Source organism: Spinacia oleracea, chromosome 3 (assembly GCF_020520425.1).
Source record: "Spinacia oleracea cultivar Varoflay chromosome 3, BTI_SOV_V1, whole genome shotgun sequence".
NCBI lineage: Eukaryota > Viridiplantae > Streptophyta > Magnoliopsida > Caryophyllales > Amaranthaceae > Spinacia > Spinacia oleracea.
In genome coordinates this window covers 24,084,373-24,107,372 of record NC_079489.1, presented here as the reverse complement: position 1 = coordinate 24,107,372, position 23,000 = coordinate 24,084,373, and the positions used below count along the sequence as shown (strand labels likewise).

At 38.6% G+C, this 23,000-nt stretch overlaps 1 protein-coding gene across 3 annotated transcripts; it reads right to left on the bottom strand.

The window, feature by feature from the left end:
• Positions 1-834: 834 nt before the first annotated feature.
• Positions 835-13,781, bottom strand: LOC110791182 (UPF0613 protein PB24D3.06c). 3 transcript variants are annotated; one of them, XM_056839962.1, is made up of 10 exons: positions 13,211-13,630; positions 7,961-8,037; positions 5,603-5,708; positions 4,347-4,439; positions 4,071-4,136; positions 3,645-3,790; positions 1,884-1,992; positions 1,653-1,723; positions 1,449-1,513; positions 1,152-1,289 (listed from the first exon to the last, which is right to left on the bottom strand). In XM_056839962.1, the coding sequence occupies exons 1-9, from the start codon at positions 13,454-13,456 to the stop codon at positions 1,453-1,455; spliced, it is 975 nt and encodes a 324-aa protein (XP_056695940.1). In that variant the 5' UTR covers positions 13,457-13,630; the 3' UTR covers positions 1,152-1,289; positions 1,449-1,452. The 3 variants fall into 3 exon arrangements, 2 of the variants coding, with proteins under 2 accessions (XP_021851622.1, XP_056695940.1); XR_008930214.1 differs by having other exon boundaries at positions 1,243-1,289; positions 1,612-1,723; XM_021995930.2 differs by lacking the exon at positions 1,653-1,723 and having other exon boundaries at positions 835-1,289; positions 13,211-13,781.
• Between the last annotated feature and the right edge of the window lie 9,219 nt (positions 13,782-23,000).

The window sequence follows — 23,000 nt, the reverse complement described above, 5'->3', positions numbered from 1 at the left end:
GGTGGTAAAAAACAAGTTTTAATTATTTTTTAGGTGGTAAAATACAAGTTTTAATTTTTTAGGTGGTAAAAAATCATTTTTCGATTTTTGTAGGCAGTAAAAAACAATTTTTTTTAAAAATAATTTAAATTTAATTTTTTTTATATATATATAAAAAGGGACCGCCCGCAATTGGCGGCAGGAGACCATGGCGGCACACCATGTTATGGTGCCGCCAATTGCGTGCGGCAACAGGCTACAGAAATAAAAGTAATAAAAAATTGCAAATGAAGGCTGCTTTTGCGATTGTAATTTTTGAAATTGGCTCCATTCCATCACCAAACTACGCCGAGAAGAGATAATCGGCTCCTCTATGACTGATTGTTCATCAGCATCACCAACAATCGATCTATTACTCAAACTTGCAAATGGTGGAATTGGAACGTTAGGGGTTGTACTACAACCCAAAGATGTCGATTCCGGTACAGGATATGCCGATTTCATCTTCTGTGCTGATGGTGCAAGTTGTTGCCTCTTGGGTCGTCCCCTACCTCTAGCCATGGCGGCGACGAAGAAGAATGTGCGTTGGGGAAGGACCTCACGTAGAAGAACCTGCACTTTTTATTATTTTATTATTTATTATTATTATTATTATTATTATTATTATTATTGAATAGAATTTTATAAGGGGAAAACCGTACTTTCATGTAAAAAAACGCGGGCGATTTTAGCGTACGCGGACGTCGAATAACGATACACTTGTATTGAATAATAGGTTGATATTTCAAACCTCGGACGTTCATATTTTTTCGGCTAGATCCGTTACTGCAACCATCCAATGGAACCACAAAAAGATAAGCCAACACACACACTTCTTGGTTATGAATATCCTAGGCATCATTCGCCTCTTTACAATATGATAAAAGAAAATCTCCTAAGAGAGACTTCAAAAACAATCGATTCTAAGCACAAGCTAATTTCCTATACTTTGAACAATTTTACAAGAAAATTAAACACTGTGACTATCATTCCTTTAAGTGAGAAGTGACCAAACAAGAAATAAATTAATGAGTGGGAAAAAAATTCATGTTGTATCCTCCGCAAAAAGAGAGGAAAAAAGGAGAGAGAAAATAATGAAGAAAAAGTTGACAGCATCACAAACTCAACTCCAAGGATCATCCCAACCTTTTGGTGTCTCTCTCCTAACAAAGTCTATAATAGCCTGGACAGCTTCTTCCACTCTGTTAGACAGGGAGTGGTTACCATGATCGATTTCAGCCTTCTCTGCTCCACCAAGCGTTCTGCATAATCTGTAAACAGCAAATTCATGTATAGCAGGATCTTTAATTCTCGAAATATTCAAATACGGTGGCACGTTTATAGCAGGATCTAGGCCGGAATAGTCATCAATTCATTAGTTATACGCCTTGTATTATTTATATTAGTCTCAAATTGAGAAACAATGTTACCTTTCTACAAGTGCTTTCTTGTCAACGTAGTCAGGTACATATTCGTCGCCCATAGAATAGATGACCTGCAAGTATGTTTGTTTTTACACATTACAAGTTTACAACCTTCTGAATGCAATTACTGACAACCTATGCAAATTCAATGCTCAAGAGGTTTGTTCACCTCGTGAGGAGGGCCTCCGAATGTAAATTTCCTTGACTTACATATATATACAATACTCAGCAGGCTCTCCAGTGATAGCGTGATTTCTTAGATCTGTAACTATTATCAAGTTCTGGAATGCAGCCGAAAATATGTTCTAATAAATTCACATGAGAAGGACCTTGAATGGTATGTTTATCGCAGACGTACATATAGGTGGCATGTACAAGACATACATTTAAATCCAGTGCATTTAGTCAACATGTAAAGAATATGCGGAAAGAGACAGCTACCTGACAAGGTATGTTAGACATGTGACCCAGTCTCATTTTCAATTGATCTTCACTGAGGTCAGAACTGAACATATCATCATCGCCCATATATGCACAAAGGGAATGATATCTGCCAAAAAAACACTTGTAGTCAGTAAGTAACCAGTGAAGAGAGACATATACCTACATGAGTCAGAGTATCGGGAGCAATAAACAACCAACTGCTCTTAAAATGCAAAGATGCATTCCCTCCCCCCCCCCCCCCCCCCCCCCCCTTTTTTTTTGTAAAAAAATAATAATAATTTTACATGCTATTTTGAAATGTACTTATTTTACTTATTCATTTATTTTAAACTTTACTTATTTTTTTTATTATTTTTTACAATATTTCTTCTATAATATATATACATTTTTCTCTTATTTTACTTTCATTAATTCCTCTTTCTCTTCTTTGTTTTTTTCTTTTTACTTCCTGCTCCTTTCTGGTTTGATTGGTGACAATGACGATCTTCTACGACGATTCATGTTAGCCGACCCCAAATCATTTTGGGACTAAGGCTTTGTTGTTGTTGTTGTTGTTGTTGTTGTTGTTGCATTTCCCCCTTACAAATAGGCTATTTATAGCCAAATTGTTGACAAATGAGTCCCAGACGAAGCTCAAGTCACCTAAAATTTCAACTCTGAAATTTTGAGGAAAACTTAAATAATTAGGCAGGGAATTTCAGTTATGCAGAGTAGATTGAATTAGGAGGTGGCTGAATCGTCTACTCCACAACCCTAAGAGAATGGAAGCATAAGTTTCGAAAAATACATAATTGCAACCCTGGAATTTTCTGGGACTGCAACAGTTACAGAAATATCCATACGTGGTTATTTAATAGACAATATAGGATTGACCAAAAGACGTAGAACAGTTTAGGGTACATTTTCATCAAAATTCTGCAACCTAACATCCAAAAGGGACTGGACTGGACTGGACTGGAGTGGACTGGACTTGTACTCGTACCTTTTGACGTAATTTAAGTTCAGCCCATCTTTAGCCAAAAAAAAAAAAATGTAGAACAGTTACTCCTCCATGCTAGAGTGCAGAGCCAAACAATAAAATTTCCAGGTATCATTCGCATGCTAGAAAAACAGAGCAAAGTGACTATATATGAAACTTTGGATTGGGTACACCAAAATAGTTGATCGACTGCCTATGAAGAACCCAACTTTTAAGGAAAAAACAGCATAAGCTCGTTTCTTTCAGAAGCCAACTTTATTTTCTTTCGACAGTTACCAGTGACCACCAAGGGGAAGGTTTCAACAGACAATAAATCCTATCCATTACTTGAAGGGGTTAAATTTTCCAGACATACGCCTGAGTGCCTGACACCTAACACCATACCGCTAAACACTACTTCCTCTTAAAAGCAAAAGCAAAGGATGCAGAGAACCTAAAAAAGTATTCTTATCACGTCAATAACAAGGAACCATCAGAGAAAACAATTCCAGATCTCAGTTACACTACATTACGAACATTTCCAGAGACATATAAAACATGTTCTCATCAAACAAAGAAGAAACTTATATTAAGCTAAGATATTCTTAGTATTTTGAGATGCACAACAGTGATTGAAATGAGAATATTTCTATGTTCTTCATATTCCAAAAGCACACTAGGTTTTAGCACACTAGCTAAAAACAGGACTTCGCATTAAAGGATGCAAGTATAAAATTTATAACCACATATGAAATGAACTAATTCAATAGGAAAATATTGCAAAGACATAGATCACTCACCTATAGGCAGTTATTGGAGCATCTGAATTTGCTTCCCTGGGCATTAGATCAGATCCTTTCCCCTCACTTATCATTTTCGAAGCCAAATCAATCATAGAAGCAGTTTCAGGAAGCGTTGCTCGGTACTCACGGTCACTAACTGGAGCCTGATCAATAACATGCATTAGGTATAAGTAACTTATTGCAATTTCTCCATGCAGTAATACATCAAATACCCTGGTAGGTAGCAGATTCATGCCAATACTTAGATATTAAAACCAAAGACATTTACAAGATCAAAATGGTACTTAAGTTTGTAGAGGACCCTTTCCAATACAAATGTATCGACAAAATTCATTTTCATGATTTTATCCTTTTTCTTTAGAAAAGAAAACTTATAATTCTCTAATTCCATCACAAATAGGCTCATTTTTCATAGGTTTATACCTGCAAAATGGCTGAACGGACAGCTCTGGAACACGCTGCATTTGTCCCCATATAATGCACAATGTCCTACATAAACATTCTGATGGAATTTTAGCTAATGCCATACTTCATTAAAAAGCATTACTAAAATAAGTTGACACACCTGCTCCAAGAAAGAAAGAGGTGAATAGCCTAACGTCGTATAAGGTCATTTCTTTTTATTCATTCAATTTTTACAGGGTTTTTGAGGAGGCATTCAGGGAAGGGGGGAAGGATGATAAAATCACAAGTACATACCTGACATCCAGTACTATGACCCAGTAGCACCACACCGTCGGAATTTTCTTTGTTAATTAAGTAATTGATTAATTGATCAAGCTCCATAGCATCCTTGAGAGAAAAACAACAAGAAATTTAAAAACTAAGCAAACATTTATACAAAGCACAACTAACATCAATGTAGTAAGAGCCTAAACTCAATGGAAAGATTTGCCAGACCAATTGTGAACCTATCAGTACTCCACCTTTGGAGAAACTTGGAAGACCGGATTGGTCAAAAACCCGACTGGACTTAGACTTAGACTTCTAGAGTCTCACCAGAACCAATTAAACCAACATAATTGCTTAAGGCCCATTAACTGTAGAATATACTCTATTTCACAAGGCAATGGATAAGTTGTATACTCCCTCATCACTTCAACTACAAGCCTTTTAAGCAACCTTCACCCCTTCACCTGACAAGGGGAAGGGGTTGGATCACTTTTATTGTGACGTATTTCAGGTTGATACAAAAGATGGAGCAGTTACGTTTCTAATTCAGATTGGTAAGAACTTAGACCTGATTGAAAAATTCAAGATCCGGGTCAACCAAAAGATTAAAACCATTCCATATTTCTCTTTTGCTATATATAGCAGTTCATAGGCTTTAATAAAGGTAAAGAAAAGATCTACATATAACTTCACTTCTTGCACAAGTTATCATCATCATACAGAAATCATTACGGTTATAATGTTTTGGAATAGCAATGGGCTGGGATAGATGAAAATGAAAGAGTAAGTTGAGCAGACAACTAAACAAATTCTTGGTTGCTCCTAAATATCTAGCTGCAACGGGCTCAAACATAATATGTTAAAGAATCTACATTTACTTTATAATTATTTTATCACTATCCTCGATTCCTCGTAAATTTGAATATAAGAAATAATGACAAATTTTAAGCCACTCTCTTCATTCAAAACCCCAATCACGAGAAACATATTACAGTCTTGTTCAAACATTCAGGAGAGAGGAGCGCAACAAAGGGGGATATGCAACAGGACGCTATCACGCCATTCCCATCTCCACTAGATAGATGGATACATCTTAGTATCTTACAGATATTGCACCAAATAAAATTCATGTGTGCAGAAGAGGAAGAGAAAACTGTGTCCTGTTTCCCCCAATCCTCTTCTGAAACTACTTTCAGACATAAGGTGGAAAAAAACTAAGCCAAAAATCAAGCATTTAATTGGAGTTTGGAAAGCTTAAAAACAAAAATGGATTAAGCATGTACCTGCTCAAGGCTAGAAGTTCCATATGCAGTATAAGAAGATGAAAGGAGGATCTGAACCAATGACCATTTTTCATGCTCCAAAGCAATCGCCAAGGGTTCCAAGTACCTGGTCAATGTCAGTCTATTAGACGATAAATTACTAAAGATTTCATTTTACATCATACAACTTACATGCAGCAGAAATAATTCTCAGTCACATGACATTAATCATCAGTCACAGTACATTCCTCTTCCCTCCGCTGCCCCCACCCCAAGAAAAGTAAACGGAACAAATTCTCAGGGTCCATCTATATCCGGTAGTTAATATGAAAAGGAACTCGCAATTTAATCAATCAGGATGAAGCACACGTCTCCAGCTTCTTGGTGGAAGATTAGCCATTAAAAACATACTCCCTCCGTCCCTTAATACTCGCCCCGGTTTGACCGGCACATAGTTTTAGGCAATTTAATTGACTTATTAATTTATTAGGTGGTAGTTGATAGTGAGGTATTTTTTAATATAGTTAGTGGGAAATGTGTCAACTAAAGGGGTAAGGATGGGGTAGGGGTGGGTGGGGGTTGAATTTTTTAATGTTTTTTTAGGAAGTAAGAAATATATGTGGGTTCATGGTTAAGTGAGAAATGATATAATATTAGTAAAAAGATGCCATTTATAGAAACGGGGCGAGTATTAAGGAACGGCTTTATAAGGAAAGCGGGACGAGTATTAAGGGACGTATAGCCAACAGATAACTGATGAAATGTACTATGAACAAGCAGGCTATTTATACAACTCTCCACTGAAGAGTGAAGACAGAGGGGGGACAAAAAAGGGCACGAAGATCTTTTAGCATTAACAACATGTTATTCCAACTTTCAGTTCTTGGAACAGACACACAAACATTGTATGCCACTGAAGTACTGAACGAATGGCATAATGCACGCGACAACGTTTACAGTTGGGTGTTTCCAGATTGGAAAATAATTGGTAACCATTTTACTGGATCAGTAAGCCTTCTTTTATTTAATTAGTTGGTTCGTTAGTGAAAGTTAAGAGAAGTGTTGTGTTCGAACTTTTCATCTTTCTTCTAGATAAAAGCAATCTATACACTCTATCTTCCAAAAAAATAAGGACATGATATGAATTCGGCGACATCAAAACAACAAGCGAATATTAAAACTAAAACAAGAAACAATTCCAAAAATATGCATAAGATGGACCATTAAAACAGCTTGCATGATGAAAAACAACTTGCATATTTCGATATAAAAGCTCCATTCAAGGTCCTAGACTCCTAGTTTAACAGCAAAACATTAGTTAACTTGTTGTGAAGGGGGGACGTTGAATATCTGTTATCAAGACATGAATAATTCCTTCAAAGAGACAGGAATAAAATGTAGGGTTTTCTTCATTCTCTCCCCTTAAAATCTAATGTCTATCATATTGTTCTAGTGAATGGGAATATTATGTGCCTTTCTTAAATTTCTCCGTCCGACGTTTTCTCACTTTCTCCAATTTTTTATCTATGATTTGACCAACTTTCAAGGCAAGTTGGTATGTAGACAATCTGATATGGAAAGCATACCACATCATAAAACAGTGGGGAAATCAGAGGACTAAAGAAACATGGTTGTGAGCTAACAAAAGCTAGAAGAGTCACAACTTGGCAACTTGCTAAGAATGCTAAATATTTACCCCAGCAAAAGTCCAGACTTCACATTGATTAGATTAGGATAAACAATAATAAGAGTACAAAATCAAGTAATTAATTTTTTCTGGAAAATATGACAAATTATGTTAGGGTTGACAAATAACAGTGTTTTTCAAGTAACAAGCCGATCCGCGTTTCTTTATTCTAAGGCAAACAAGAACCAACGAAAGTTATTAAGCCAACTTATATTTATTTGTTAAGATTTTATTGCAGAAGTCATTCACTTATAAGCTTATCATCAGTCATCACCCATGAAATACTGAATATATTTCCATGTTGCAGTTGGACACAATCAATAAAAGCCACCCAGAATTTACAACGCCAATATGGAAACCTTAGGGGGCAATTGTTTCTCCTTTCCATTTTATTTGTCAGCAGAACTCTTGTGTGATTAAGAGTCAAATAGACTAAGTGGGCAGTGGTTTAGTGACATCTGACATCCAGCATCAAACTAAAATCTTTAACCAATAAACTCTCTACAAAATAACAACATTTACTCTGCTTACTAAATTATATTTCCTAATTCAACTGTTTTCTTAAACGGTGGTAAGACTTGGTAAATAATGCAACACCACTCAGTTCACCATATCAACAAGCAGGCAAGCAGCATATTTTCCTTATATATGCTAATTTCGTAAAGATGTGAATGAGTTAAAGTTAAACATACTCAGTAGCCATAAACCCGTCAGTCAATCCACCTATGAAAACGACTTGTTGCTTATAATCACCTGTTTTAAATGCAATCTGCAAACCAAAAGTATTAATGAAAAAATATCCAGAACATAAAATTAGTATAAATGATATCATAGAATAGGTTTGGCACATAACTGTAAAAAAGTAAGTATTTAGACAAGAAATGTGCAACACACCCACCTAAGCCACCAAGGCAGCCCTATTCTGCTTACTTACACCAGGACCTAAGCAAAGCAGAACGGCTAGGAACAACAGCCATATGGACAACCAAGTTTGGAATCCACTAGGAAGTGTGGTTGGGCACTAAGGAGAAATTAAAAGCTTGTTTGTCTTCTACTGATCTTCTTTTATTGTTTTTGTCTTTTGTAAGGAATTGTAATTGAAAGGGAAGAGCGGAGAAACTGAAAATCATCCTGGAAGTATTGTCTGGTTTAGGGAGAGAGAGAACCTCCCGAAAGTTCTCATTTTGTTACCTTCAAACTTACAGAATTCCTCTATATTGTGCTTATTTTTGTCTTATTACTGTGAGCATATCTGAGTTAGTTCCAACTTGGTATCGGAGCAGACACAATGCCTCCATCAACCACACAACGGTTAGACACTATCTAAGAAACTCTCAATGGAGTGAAGGAACAGTTTAACGGGCTTGCAAACACCATTGGACAAATGGTCAGTTCTGAGGTAGTCAGTAAGGGCTTGGAGCAGTTGAAGAATTCCATTTCGGAGGAGACTCGGCTAGCCAACGAGGTGGAGACCCAAAGGCAAGGAGATAAGGTAGAGTCGACACTTACCCTTTTGGAGGGGAGGCTGAACCGCTTTCGAGAGGGTCAAGATTCTGAGATGGCCTTACTGAGAGCACAACAAGACAAGTTCCAAAAAGAGGTGCAAGATTGCTCACCAAGGGAAAAACACCACAGGACTTCGGGGATGTGCTTGGTGTAGAAGACGACGTTGGAAATTTATGCACAAATCGGAGACCTTGACCCAAGGGGAAGGGGACACATCTACAGGGAAGGGAAGGGAAGGTTCGGGGAGAGTATTTGAGAAAGGGAGGAACTTTGATGGTGGGGCTGGTGGTCGGAATCGTTGGAGCTGCCGGAAGTTGGAGATGCAATTAATTGACGAGAACGATCCGGATGGGTGGATACTTCGCGGAGAACAATACTTCACCTTTTATGGGTTAACGGAGACTGAAGAGTGAAGAGTGAAGAGTGAAGAGTGAAGAACTGAAGGTCGTTGTTGTGTCCATGGAAGGGGATGCGTCAGTGTTACTGTGTTACCCGGAGCAGGGAAAGCCCTCCCAAAATGGGGAACAAAGTTGTCCCGGGTCGCTGCGGTACACGTCCTGGGTCGCTGGAATTGGCGAACCCAAATGTGTAAAAGCATGTGGGGTCAGTCGGACACGGCAGCTAAAGGGAAGTGGAAAAAGCAATTTAATTTATTTATTTTTCAATTTTCAAACCCTAGATCTGTCAATTGGGGTTGAACATTACCCAATTTCTTATTAAAACATTGGGGCTTTTGTTAGAAACATAATTTAAAACATGCTGGGCAATGATTTTTTTTTTTCGAGTTTCAAACCCTACGTCTATATATTGGGGTTGAATATTACCTAATTTCTTGTTCAAATATTGGGGCTTTTGTTAGAAACGTTATTCCGAACATGGTGGTGTGATTTTTGTCGACCAATCCCACAGATGGTACTCGCCGGTGGCATTGAGGGAAACGGCGGTGCTGGTCTTAGCTTGTTGTTTGCAGAGTTCTCGTACAAAGCTTTTTTTATTATGGAAAGTTGGAAAGTACCGCTGTAAAAAGAGAAAAGACAACTTCCTTTTTTTTGGATGAGCTCCGTTTGAACCTTGTTAAGGCCCAACAAGGCATGAAGAACTTAGCAGACCGGAAGAGGGGGGAAGAAGAGTTCCATAAGGGTGATATGGTGTACCTAAAGCTAAATCCATACCTTCAAAAGTCCCTAGCTAAGAGACCATTCGATAAGTCAGCTCCACGTTTCTATGGTCCCTTCCAGTGCTTCAACGGATTGGGAAGGTGGCTTAAAAACTACGGTTGCCTCATGATTGCAATATACATTTGGTGTTCCACATCTCAAAGAAACCGGTAGGCGCAACTTTCAGCCCTCTCAACTTGCCCACACAGCTAATCCGTGACTTTGAGTTGATCGGGGAGTTGGAGGCATTGTTGGATGTATGCACACGTCACACGGGGGAGGAAACCACTACTGAAGTCCTGCTAAATAAGGGAGGACCGAGTTTGAAGCATGCAACATGGAAGGATGCCGAGATGATCAAACTTCGTTTCCCGGCCTTCGACCTTGAGGACAAGGTGGTTCTTTGGGGTGGGGCAGTGCAACACACCCACCTAAGCCACAAAGGCAGCCCATTTTTCATACTTACGCCAAGAGACAAGCAATGTAGAACGGCTAGGAGCAGCAGCCATATGGACAAACAAGTTTGGAATTACTAGAAAACATGGTTGGGCACTTAGGAGGAATTAAAACTTGTTTGTCTTCTACTGAACTTCTTTTATTGTTTTTGTCTTTTGTAAGGAATTGTTAAAAGGGGAAGAAGGTAGAAATTGAAAATCATCTTGGAACTATTGAATGGTTCCATGGAAAGAGATAACCTCTCAAAAGTTCTCATTTTGTTACCTTCAACCTTGAAGCTTTTATCCATCAATAAAACATACAAAATTCCTCTAATTGTGCTTAATTATTGTCTTATTACTGTGAGCATATCTGAGTTCGTTCCAAAATCACCTCGAACCACACTAGGTTATTTTGGTTCTTGGCTGGGTTAACTGTCAAATTGTTGGGTTGGGGCATATCTGGTTTGGTTTTAATTAAGGTGTGTCCTACTTCACGTTGGATTGGGTACAATTCATGTTAATGTATCAATTCGAAGGATATCAAATTGGGTCAATATCTACTCCCTCCGCATAGAAATGATTTGCACTTTTTATTTATGGAAATTCCCCCTCTTATATTAGTATATCCTTCTTACACCAAAGACCCCACTATCAATATTTTGTCATTTATTTCTTGTCTTTTCTTTCCTTTAAATACTTTAGTACCCCACTATTTATTACCATTGTTTATTCTCCATTTACCCCACTTACATCTTATTTTAATAAAATCAACTCACCTTCATTGAACTCCGTGCCGGTAAAAGTGCACCAATCATTTCTATACGGAAAGAGTGTATTGTAAGGTTTTCAGTAATGTGTTCAATTCAAGTCTATACTTTTCAAATCAATGTTAGATTAAGTGAACACCATAAAATATCATGTTCGTACAAGTTACAAGTATGATTTTTACATCATTTTTTTGAAAATCTAATAGAAACCTTACGGAGTAAAATTAAATTAATATTTCCCAACATAAATAATCATAGCCCTTATCATTTTAGTGGTTTCCAACTTTCCATGTCTAAAGAAGTTGGTAATTGCAATTGATTTCATGGTAGAAATGATGAAATTGACTGTGTGGTAGAAATGATGTTATGGTTGCGATCAATCTAGGATGGGAATCAAGTGGAAGCAGTGGATGGGGATAAGGCCCATCCAGGTGATATTACAAGCAGTAGTGGAGGTAAAACAAAGATGGAGATGACAATGATGGTAAGGAGGTGAAGACACTGACGCTAGACTGCAAAAGGCCAGAGGTGTGGTTATGGTGGGTAGTATATAATACTAGAAGCCTAAATTATGAAAATAGGAGGGTGAGACAAAGCAGGATAAGAGGTTAAAGGGTAGTCTCATCTAGTTGATAGCCGAAAGTGAAACAAATACAAGAAAAGGGAATGGAGTCATTTGATTCCTTTTCAATTTTTTGATTACCCCAAACTGAACAGACTCTAAAAATCTTATTACCACACTATAGATTTGAGATTTCTCCCATTGTACATATGAATCATATGATATGACCCTATAACATTTTACGACAAGGTCTTAAAAAAACTTGCCATACACAATTCCAATCCAAGCAAATTTTTATATGGACCAAGCATTTTCTTAGATACCAGTATCGCATATGCAAGCTGCAAATAGATTTGAGATTAATTAATACTTTGTATGAAATAACTGTTGAGGAAATTACTATATTAACCCATAATTGTATATCCACACAGTTGAGCTTTGAAAATGTGTAATCATGATAGTTATCTTTGTCATCTTACTCGTTATACACCAGTCGGTGCTATTGCTGTCCTCAGTCCAGGATGGAGGAGATGGTACCCATCAATTATTGAGGTGTAATATCTTACAGTCTTGGAGAAAACCATAAACCTTTTGTAGCTTCATTTTCACATTTCACTTCTTCTTGCTAATGTTTGAAAGCTTTAACTAATTACCAGAGTATTTGTGCCTTTCCTACTTTTCTTCTCTGAATTTGTTTAGAACATGAGTTTTCCAAAGTTACTTTACCACACATAATCACTTCAAAGATAATAAATGTTTTCAACAAGAATAAACACGCTTCTTGGTCCATCCTGCAATATTAAGAAGTCAGACTCAACTACTACATATCTGATGACGCTTTGAAGTCTCCATTTGCATGACAGAGTGTAGATATGTATCTGACAAAAATCATTCACCCCAGACTAAGTGACCAGTCAATAAATAAGAACGTTCTTTTTAGATATACCATATCATCCACACCCTTCTAACCCCAATTTGAATTCATCTTAGATTTCCTCCAGAATTATCACTGGGATCCATCTCATTCATTTGGCTGAAAAAACATACCCATACTCAATGATTGTACTTCTTACTTGCCAATCAAAACACCATAATACCTTCTCAATCTTCAAAAACCATACAGACGACTCAAAACCGGCATGATTCATATCATTTCCAACTCGAATTTCCACCAATCACTATTACCAACACCAAATTACATCTACAATGCTAATAATAATATCCAACATAAACCCCCAGTTTCCTTCTACAGTTGCACCTCACATTCAAATTTCACACCAGACATTCACTATTTAAGAACTCAATTAGTTAACTCCTCTAATTGCATCTTTCATGATTCGTACAAATAATTAAATTCATTCAATTGAAGCAAGGTAACGCACATTTGGTCAAACAATCAAGAACCTCAAATCAAAATCAAAATAGCAAAACAATGGATCAAATTCCAATTTTCAGCACTAATAACACAAAACAAATGAAATGAATTATTGAAATGAAAATGAGGAAAAGGAACCTGCATAGACTTGGGACCATATCGGAAGAGAACACCGCGAAACTGGTTCTTTTTTACGACAGGGCCTAAAGAAGAGGGATTATCACCAGCGCCGGATACGACGGAGACGGAAGGAGGGGCGGTTCTTGAGTTCAAAGTTTTGTCGGAGCGGCCGCGAACGATGCCGGAGAACCATGAGGTGGTGGTAGCTGCGGAGGTGGTTGCGGAGGTGGAGCTTGTTAGAGAAGATGGTGTAGAGGTACTCATGTCAGCCTTGGTTTGGTTGGGTTTGGTATTTTCTGAGAGGAGAAAAGGGGGAGATTTTGATTGGAAACCCGTCAAAATTCACGTTACTAGTCAGTTGTCATGCTGCTGTAACGTGCTGTGTTGATTCATGCTAGTTGTACAGGGAAAATCTACAAACAATTACTATTTTGGAAAATTGGCTAAAAATAGATACTTCGTAGATAAAGTACTCTCATGTCATATACATGCCTTATAGCTTATGTGCTTCATCAACACCGCCAAAGGCTAGGAAAAGATTTTTGGTCGCTCTGAAACTTGATATGAAGAAAGCTTATGATGAGGTCCGTTGGGATTTCATGTTTGCCGCTCTTCAAACCTTTGGGTTTCCTCCTTATTGGGTTATATCATTCGTCAATACGTTTCCACAATATCTTATCGGGTTTTGGTCAAACGGGAGCCAACTCCTTCTTCTCAACCTCATTGTGGTCTTCGCCAAGGGGATCCCTTATCTCCATATTTGTTTGTCTTCTGCATGGAAACCTTGTCTGCCATGCTCCGTTAGTCAGAAGGACGTCATCTCATTCAGGGTATTTTCATATCCGGGAGTGCTCTGTCTATTTCTCATTTGTTCTTTGCGGACGATTCTTTTTTTTTTCAAGTGTTGCATGTTGCTTGCGACCAGATCTTGCATGTGCTCTCTGAATTCAGTTGTATCTCGGGTCAGATTATTAACTACCAGAAGTCTTTTGTCAAATTAAACCCTAACACTCCTCAGGATTATAGTGACTACCTTGGTCTGCTTTGCAGCTTCGCCAACGTCCGTCCTAGGGTCCTTATCTTGGGGTGCCTGTTGATTATTGGTAGGTCAAAGTGTGCTTTTTTTATGGTCTTCTAGATGTTATTGCTCGTCGTCTGGCCAATTTCTCTTCCTGTCGGCTCTCTTCTGCGGCTAAGTTGGTGGTCATTAACTCCTTTTTGGTAGCCGGCCTCTATTACTCGTGTACTTGTTGTTTTTAAATATTCCGCAGACTATTTGTGACAAGATTGATAGTTTATCCCTTCGCTTTTGGTGGCGCTCTTCTGATATGTTCCATGAAATGGCTTTGGTTCCTTCTTCTATTCTTCATCTCCCTAGGGGTTTGGGAGGCTTGGGTATTCGTCGTATTGGTACTTTTAATCATGCGCTCTTAGCCAAAGCAGCCTGGCGTATTATACACCACCCTCAACTCTTGATTTATCGGCTGTTCAAGGCTAAGTTGAAGGAAATAGTGCCCTTGGTCCAAGTATGCATTCAATGTTAAGTCTAATAAAAGCGGTTCAGTATTAATTAACAAGTTAATAATTCAGTGAGATCAAGTGAGCTGAATGCCTAGCTAGAGGCCGCTTCAGTTCAAGTGGAATTAATGATATTAATCCACAGCTTACTCTTGACTGAACTCGTAGGGTCACACAAATAGTACGTAAACGGATCAAGTATTTAATGGCATTAAATACTCCATCTATGGATATTCGGAATCGACGGATCTTGGTTTCAGTAGGAGCTGAGATCGTCACAAGCAAGAAATGAATACTCCGGAAACGATGATGTTGCCGGAAACGGAAATATGGATCGTATCGGAAATATAAATATTATCCAAGTCGTAGATGTTGCCGGAAACGGAAACATGGTACGTATCGGAAAATATTAATGGAAATGGAAATATTGCCGGAATCGGAAATATTGCCGGAAACGGAAATATTTTCAGAGTCGGAAATATTATCGGAATCGGAAAATAATTTCGGAAACGGAAATATTAAATATTTGTTCGAAACGGAAATTAATTCCGGAATCGGAAATATTAAATATTGTTCGTACCGGAAATGAATTCCGGAACCGGGAATTTAATCGGAAGCGCATCGTACGAATAAGCATCGGACGAGGCCTGCCGGACGAAGGCCCAGCACGAAGCCGGGCCATCGCCCAGCAAGCCAGCACGCCACAAACGCCCCAACCCAAGGCAGCGCCCAGGCCCACCGCAAGGCAGGCCCAGCGCGCGCCAAGGCCACAGCAGCGTGTTGGCCTCGTGGCATGGGCTGCGAGCTCACAGGCCGCGCGCGCATAGGCGCCCCTCGTGGGCTGCCGTGCGTGTGTGTGTTTGTGTTCATACACGAATCCTAAAACTTTTAGGATTTGATATATGATTAAATTCCTAATCCTAAAAGGATAAATTAATTAATTAGAGTTCTAATAGGATTCTAGTTTAATTAATTCGTATCCTAGTAGGATTCCGGTTCCCTTTCCATACCTCTATAAATAAGTACCTAGGGTCATTATTTAGAGATACGATTGAAGTATTCTAAATGTAAGTTTTTGAAAGAAAAATTCAGCCATACACTTGCACTAACTTAGCCGAAAATCCTAGTACCTTAAGGGCGATTCTAGTTGGTCAATCTTGAGGCGGATCTGGACGTACTGTGGACTATCTACGGAGGGACGACACTTGGAGTCCTAAAGACTTGTTCTTGTTCGGTTCGGGCGCAGCTAGGGAGGGCACGCAACAAAGTGTATGCACCTAAACTATGCTAAATGATTATGTGTAAATAATATGCTTTCCTGGCTTTATGGTTTTTCCGCATGATTTATGTTTTGTCATATGTATCATAACCTATCAGTGGTATCACGAGCCTCTTATTATTTTCATAATCTAAATTGCATAAACATGGTTAAATATTACAAATTTGCAAGGACTTAAAAGGGGTGATTAATTTTCGTAATTGTTAATTAATTGCAAATTGCGTTTATTTAATTATATGTAAGCAGTTTTTCGGCAGTTTCTTCGTTACTCATCCAAATCGAGTGATTTTTGTGTCAATTCCGCATGTAAAAGGCATTCTAAAATTTTGACAAAAACAGTATTTTTGGCCGAACCCAGAATTCCCAAATTCGAAGCCTAACTATGACTTTTCGGAGGTTTTAGTTTTTCGAACGCAAAAGTTTGTAAATTTAAGATGTTAAATTAAATATTTGCGATTCTTGTTGATAAATCTTGAATTTTTGATTGACCTAATGTATATGTTTAACAAGTTTGAATGCCTAGCCTTGTTAATTATGCAATCTAATTTGTAATTATGATTAATTTGTTGAAATTCGAATAATTTAGAATTGATTTGATTTTCATAATTAATTAATAATTTAATTAGATACCTATGATTAAAAACCACCATAAAAATTGTTAATTTGTGTTAAATTTTAAATTTTTATGACCTAGATTTGAATCCATGATTAATCGGAAATTAATTGATTAATAAATTTTCGATTTTTCGCCCTAAAATTATGAAATTAATATATTTTATTAATTTGTCATTATTTTGAATTAAAAATTTTAAATTTTTATGCAATCGCTCATAAAACTTGCACGCACAAAGCAATGGACGCTACGTGTTACCCTTAAGGGGTGTTGTATAGTGCGGGCATGCGACGACGAGCAAGGGAGCTCGTCGCCTATGCGGTACGAATGCAGCGACAAGGCGATGGCGCGCGAGCACAAGGCAACAGCCCTGCCTTGTGTCGAGCGCTACGCGCATTTGGGCGATGGGCGAGCAGCGATGGCACGACACAAGCAGAGGCGCGCGCGCGCGAGGGCGAGAGTTGGTCGCCCAGCGATCGCAGCTCAGCGCGCCAACACGCGTGGCCTCGAGCGCATGCTTGCGCGAGCGAGCGAGCGAGCACATCGTAGCTGCTACGATGCTACGGGCGGGCAGGCTGCGCGCAAGCGTAGCTTGGCTTGCTGCGTTTGCGCGTGGCTGCTGCGATGACGTGCCATGGGCCAGCGATGGTCGTGCAATAGATGGGGCTTGGGCGCAAGCCCAAGTGCTCGTCATGTTAGGATTGTCGAGTTTTAAATTTTAATTTGAAATTTTCAGTTCATGTAATTTTAATTAATTTTAAAATTAATAATTTAAATTGTTTTCTTGGATTTTAATTTTGAATATTATAATTATTATAAATTTTATTTATTCTAATTATTTTACTAAAATTAAAAACCTTGAATTAATTTAAAAAATTCGACTGAAAAATAAATTAAATAAATGGATTCAATTATAAATTTATATGAGCTTTAAATTTTAATTAAATTTGTATGTTTCCGGTTAGACTAGATATACATTTTTATGTTTAAAATTAGTAAAGCATATGAATTTATTGGTTTAAGTGGGAGCCCCTTTTAGTCATAAACTCTTGATTAGGTCTACAAATCCTTTAAGGTTAAACAACTTGATTAGAATTAATCAGGACTGAATAATTGGTAGATTATTGGTGCCCTTGATTAATTGCTGCAAATGTTTATATGATGCATACAATGTGTTTTAACTAACCAATTATGTGGGCCATTCATGATAATGAATGGATGAATGGTATATATTGTATATGTACTGTTTTGCAGGTTATGAAGTGACTAGTATGGCCCAAATAGGATAGAAAATATGGTTTGCGTACCATTAATTTGAATGTAATTGGTCTAAAGTACCAAATTTGTTTTTCAATTCAAATATGGTCTGCGTACCATCAAATAGTTGTAATTAGTTGTAATTATAGCTTATCCTATTTGGAGAAAATGGCGCCTCCCACGGTGAAATTCAAGACGAAGTTTCCATTTTCGAGACGGACTTTGAAGTTGAAGCTTCAAGATGAAGTCGGGCCATACTAGATCACATTTATCTTATGCATGCTTTAAGTTATTTATTGCTATTAAATATGTCTTAATTATGCATGAGATTGTGGCTTGATTATGTTGCATGATTAAGGATTTTAGTTCACTTAAAATCTAACCAACATAGTAAGAGCCTTAAGTTCCAAACTTAAAAATTGAGTTAAAAGGTGCCATGCCAAAATAACACTTACTTGGATATCCTTTACATCGATCTTAGTAATAGTTTTCCGCCATAGCGAGGTGTTACTTGTCGATACTAAAGGGGTAAGGTACACAAATAATTGTGAGTACATGTTAGTTTTGGTGAAACTCAACGATATAAGTAAGGAGTCCTTTTATGTCGTGGCAAAATCGATATGTTTACCTAATAAGTTCTTAGACGTACCTATCAACCAAGAATAGTTTCTAGACTATTAGCAAAAGGCTTTTGCTTACCTAAAAGATTTTAGAATTGAGTCTAAATACATAATGTGCTTAATTCTTCAATGGATTTTAGGATCTTGGAATCATTTTATTCACACCTGCCGGAACACATAACTTGAATAAAATGCTTAATGAACATTGAATTATGCATGTATGCTAGAATTTAAGTTTATTAAGAGAAACTGTGAATGGTTATTTATTTGTTTATTCTTTTCAATTGTAGTTTTAATTATGGCAAACAACAATTCATTCAACACTCGATCAATTCTCGAAAAGGAGAAGTTGAGCGGGAAAAACTTCCTTGACTGGCAAAGGAACTTGCAAATAGTTCTTATGCAGGAAGAAAAGGAGTATGTCCTGGAAGAGGCGATGCCCGAAGCCGCAGGCGACAGGGTCACTCAGGCAGCCCTCAATCGTTGGATTGATGCCAACAAAGATGTGAAATGTCTAATGCTCGCCACCATGAGTGCAGATCTGCAGAAAACGTTCATCAACTCAGATGCTTTCACAATCATCAGTGAGTTGAAGAACATGTTCCAAGATTTGGCTCGAGTCGAAAGATTCGAGACTCATAGGCAAATTCTTGAGACCAAGCTTAAGAAAGGCGAGCCCGTAAGTCCACATGTTCTCAAAATGATTGGACTCATTGAGAATATGAGTCGGCTGGATCAGCAATTCTCTCAGGAAATGGCTGTAGACACCATCCTCCATTCTCTTCATAACGGGTATGATCAGTTCAAACTGAACTACAGTATGAATAGTCTGGACAAAACGCTCACTGAGCTTCACGGTATGCTAAAGACCGCTGAAAAGACGCTCAAAAGTGATAAGCAGGATGTGCTTATGGTGCGTGGGGGCAAGTTCAAGAAATCTGGAAAGAAGAGGAATGCTAAGAAAGGTGGCAACAAGGCCAGCCAGACTAAGCAACCAGCTGGCGCCAAATATGAAAAGAGGAAGGTCAGTCAACCCACTTCTGAATCCGAATGCTTCTACTGCAAGAAGAAGGGGCATTGGAAGAGAGATTGCTTGAAGCTAAAGGAAGATCAGAAGAACGGAACAGTCGTTCCATCTTCAGGTATTTTCGTTATAGACTGTATACTTGCTAATTCAACTTCTTGGGTATTAGATACAGGTTGTGGCTCACACTTATGTTCCAATTCACAGGGACTAAGAAGAAGTAGAAAGTTAAGCAAGGGTGAAGTCGACCTACGAGTGGGAAATGGAGCACGGATTGCTGGATTAGCTGTAGGAACTTATTATTTGTCGTTGCCCTCTGGGCTAGTTTTGGAACTGGAAGAGTGTTTCCATGTTCCAAGTCTTACTAAAAACATCATTTCTGTTTCTTGCTTAGATGCTAAGGGATTTTCCTTTTTAATAAAAGACAATAGTTGTTCGTTTTATTTTAAAGAGATGTTTTATGGATCTGCTAGATTAGTCAATGGACTATATTTATTAGATCACGACAAACAAGTTTATAACATAAATACCAAAAAGGCCAAAAAGGATGATTCAGATCTCACCTATCTGTGGCATTGTCGATTAGGCCATATTAACCTGAAACGCATGGAAAGACTTCAAAAGGAAGGAATTCTAGAACCATTTGACTTAGAGGATTATGGTAAATGCGAATCATGTTTACTTGGCAAAATGACAAAGCAACCTTTCTCTAAAGTTGGAGAAAGAGCAACTGAACTATTGGGTTTAATCCATACAGATGTATGTGGACCAATGAGTACAAATGCTAGGGGTGGTTTCAGCTACTTTATCACTTTCACTGATGACTTCAGTAGATATGGTTATGTCTACCTAATTGTAGACACCTACTTTTGTCCCCATTCCCGAAAGGGAAGGTTCGATGATTAAAACGTAAATCTCCACTTGACAACGCATCTCCTATAAAATAACGAATCTCAATTCCCCTTTTCATTTCACCCAAAACCTGCTATTTATAGAAACCTGCTATTTATGGAAACCTGCTAAAAATAGTAACTGCCGTAATGGGTAGTTGTTAAAAGTGGCAAGTCATAAAAGATAGAAACCTGTCAGAATTAGGTGTTGCACTATAAGAGTCACGTATTAATTAAAATCCTAACGAGCCTAGAGTTCGTAACGGGCCCAGACGCATCCCGTCACAAGGTTAATACGCACTAAAAGACTCAATTAAATCTCAAATACTCCGGATTCTAGGAATCCGAATTTAACTAAGAAAAACAGCCCAGATCCTATTTTCAACGCCTGGCTCTGGGCGCCGAAATCTTCGGCGCCCAGGCCTGGGCGCTGAAAATACCTGGTACGTGTTTTTTCCTAATTCCTCGTGGATTAGAGTTCTGCAATTCTATCTTTCCACGAACTCTTTTCTATAAATAGGGCCTTAAGTTCGACGTGAAAAGGACACACAACACACAATTATATTCTGAGTATTGACTCTAAACCCCTAAGCCTAAGCCTCACGCTACAAAACTGATCACGCGTTCTGTCGCAATCGATCCATAAATCGAACAGAACGTATCCTGTCCCATAATTTGAGATTCGTTAAATAAAAGGAGAAATAGCAAAGTCAAAGTGGTTAGTTTTCTGAGAACCGTGACGCGCCTCTCAAGGGTGCGTCGTAATGTGTCCCTTTTCCATGGTTTAATTGCTTTCCTCGCCCTTTTATGAACTGTTAAACTAACTAAAATCTGATTGTTCGATCACGCTTAATAAATATGGTATTTTTGGGAAATTGGATTATCATGCTAGGTCCCTTAAAACAATCTAAATCAGATAATCGCGTCCGATCTAGTACTATATGTTGCATATTGTTAAAATCAACTCTGATTAGTTTAATAGTTAACGCATGTCCCTTCAATTATTTATGCTGAGCTAGTAAGGATATCCTGCCTCTGGAGTTATCGAAGAGCGAGTACTCCTCTCGGTAGTTACAGTCCCCCGAACCCTCAATCTCTACCCTGCGGGTGTACGTTGAGCGATCCCCACCACCAGGGATCACAAGGGAACCTACGGCCGTCGTGGTCAAACATAATTGCACCCCCTTTATGTCACGATAACCGGGTTTTGTCAGTTTTTCTCATTGTCGTTAAAAACTAAATGACGACTCCTATATTACTAGTCAATTGGGTGTAAACTCACAGGAAATCCAATTACACTTGATTTGACAAAAAGAAGCGTCACACCCACGAGGGACGAGGTCACGCATTAGCCTCGTGCTTTTTCGACCCCATCACAGTGGCGACTTCGCTGGGGATAGTGAAGGAAATACTCGTGCTTGTAGGTAATCAAAATAGCCGAAGGGTGAAACGATCCTACCCCGCGTTTATTTCCCCATCAAGTTGGGACGACCTGAAAATCTGCATATTAATGTGAACGGGCAGAACCGCATAACGAATCTTGGCTCCCTTGGTGTTTCATCTCGGGAGTTGGGACTAAGGATACCCATCACCAACCAGGGGGTGCATACGCTTCGAATGTTGTCCACTCGGCACTTTCACTAGTAGTACACCTGTCCCAAACCCAATCGCTCGCTCATTAGGTCCCTCTCGCTGATATGCATGTTTTATATAGTATTTTTACCCCCGTCCCTTAGTACTTTTATGTGTCAAACGTGCTCTTAGGAGCCGTTTCTAGTACTAATGTGTGTTATTGAGTGTGCCTTGAGTTTCAGGTTTGATTATGAGAAATTGGTCGTTTTAGACCCGTTTCATTGTTGATCTAGGCCACTATATGTGTCCGAGAAGTTCGGGACCTCCATCGCCGACTTTCGGGAGCCTTGGATGCTTATGGTTGAGCCCCGGGAGTTAGACTCAGTGATATGGGCGAGCTACATTGAAGATTGCAAATCGCCCTGGAAGCTGACGGCGAAATGCAACCATCGGGCGGAATTATAAGCAATCTGGATTCATCAACGCGCGCCCGATCGGGCGCAACTCGCCCGATCCGGATCGGGCGGTCAATCTGGAGGCTATATGGAGAGTTCACAAACCGCCCGATCGGGCGGATTTTGGCCCGATCGGGCCGACTATCGAGTGGATCGCCCGATCGGGCGAAGCGACGCCCGATCGGGCGACGCCAACCCCCAGCACTTATGCGCGAGTTTTCTTTCCGTTTTTTAGGCTTTATTTTGGGCAAACTATATAAGCAAGCCTTAATTGTTTTTAGAGGACACTTTATTTTCTAGTATTGAAGCTTAGTATTATTTCCCTTAGCCTAATTTTCTCTCTAGTTTATGCAAAAACACTTAGTTTAAATCTCAATAAAAATTCAAGCTTTCACTTTCCTTTGTTCTTCAAATAGGTATTAATTCTTATTTCAATTCATTGTCTTGCTTTAATAATGCTTTCAATTGTTATTATTGCTTTGTTTATTGTGAACATGCTTGAGTAGTTTAATTTCTAGGGTTGGGGATCCATGAATAATATGAAGGGATGATTGAATGATGATGAATGTTGGCATTGTAA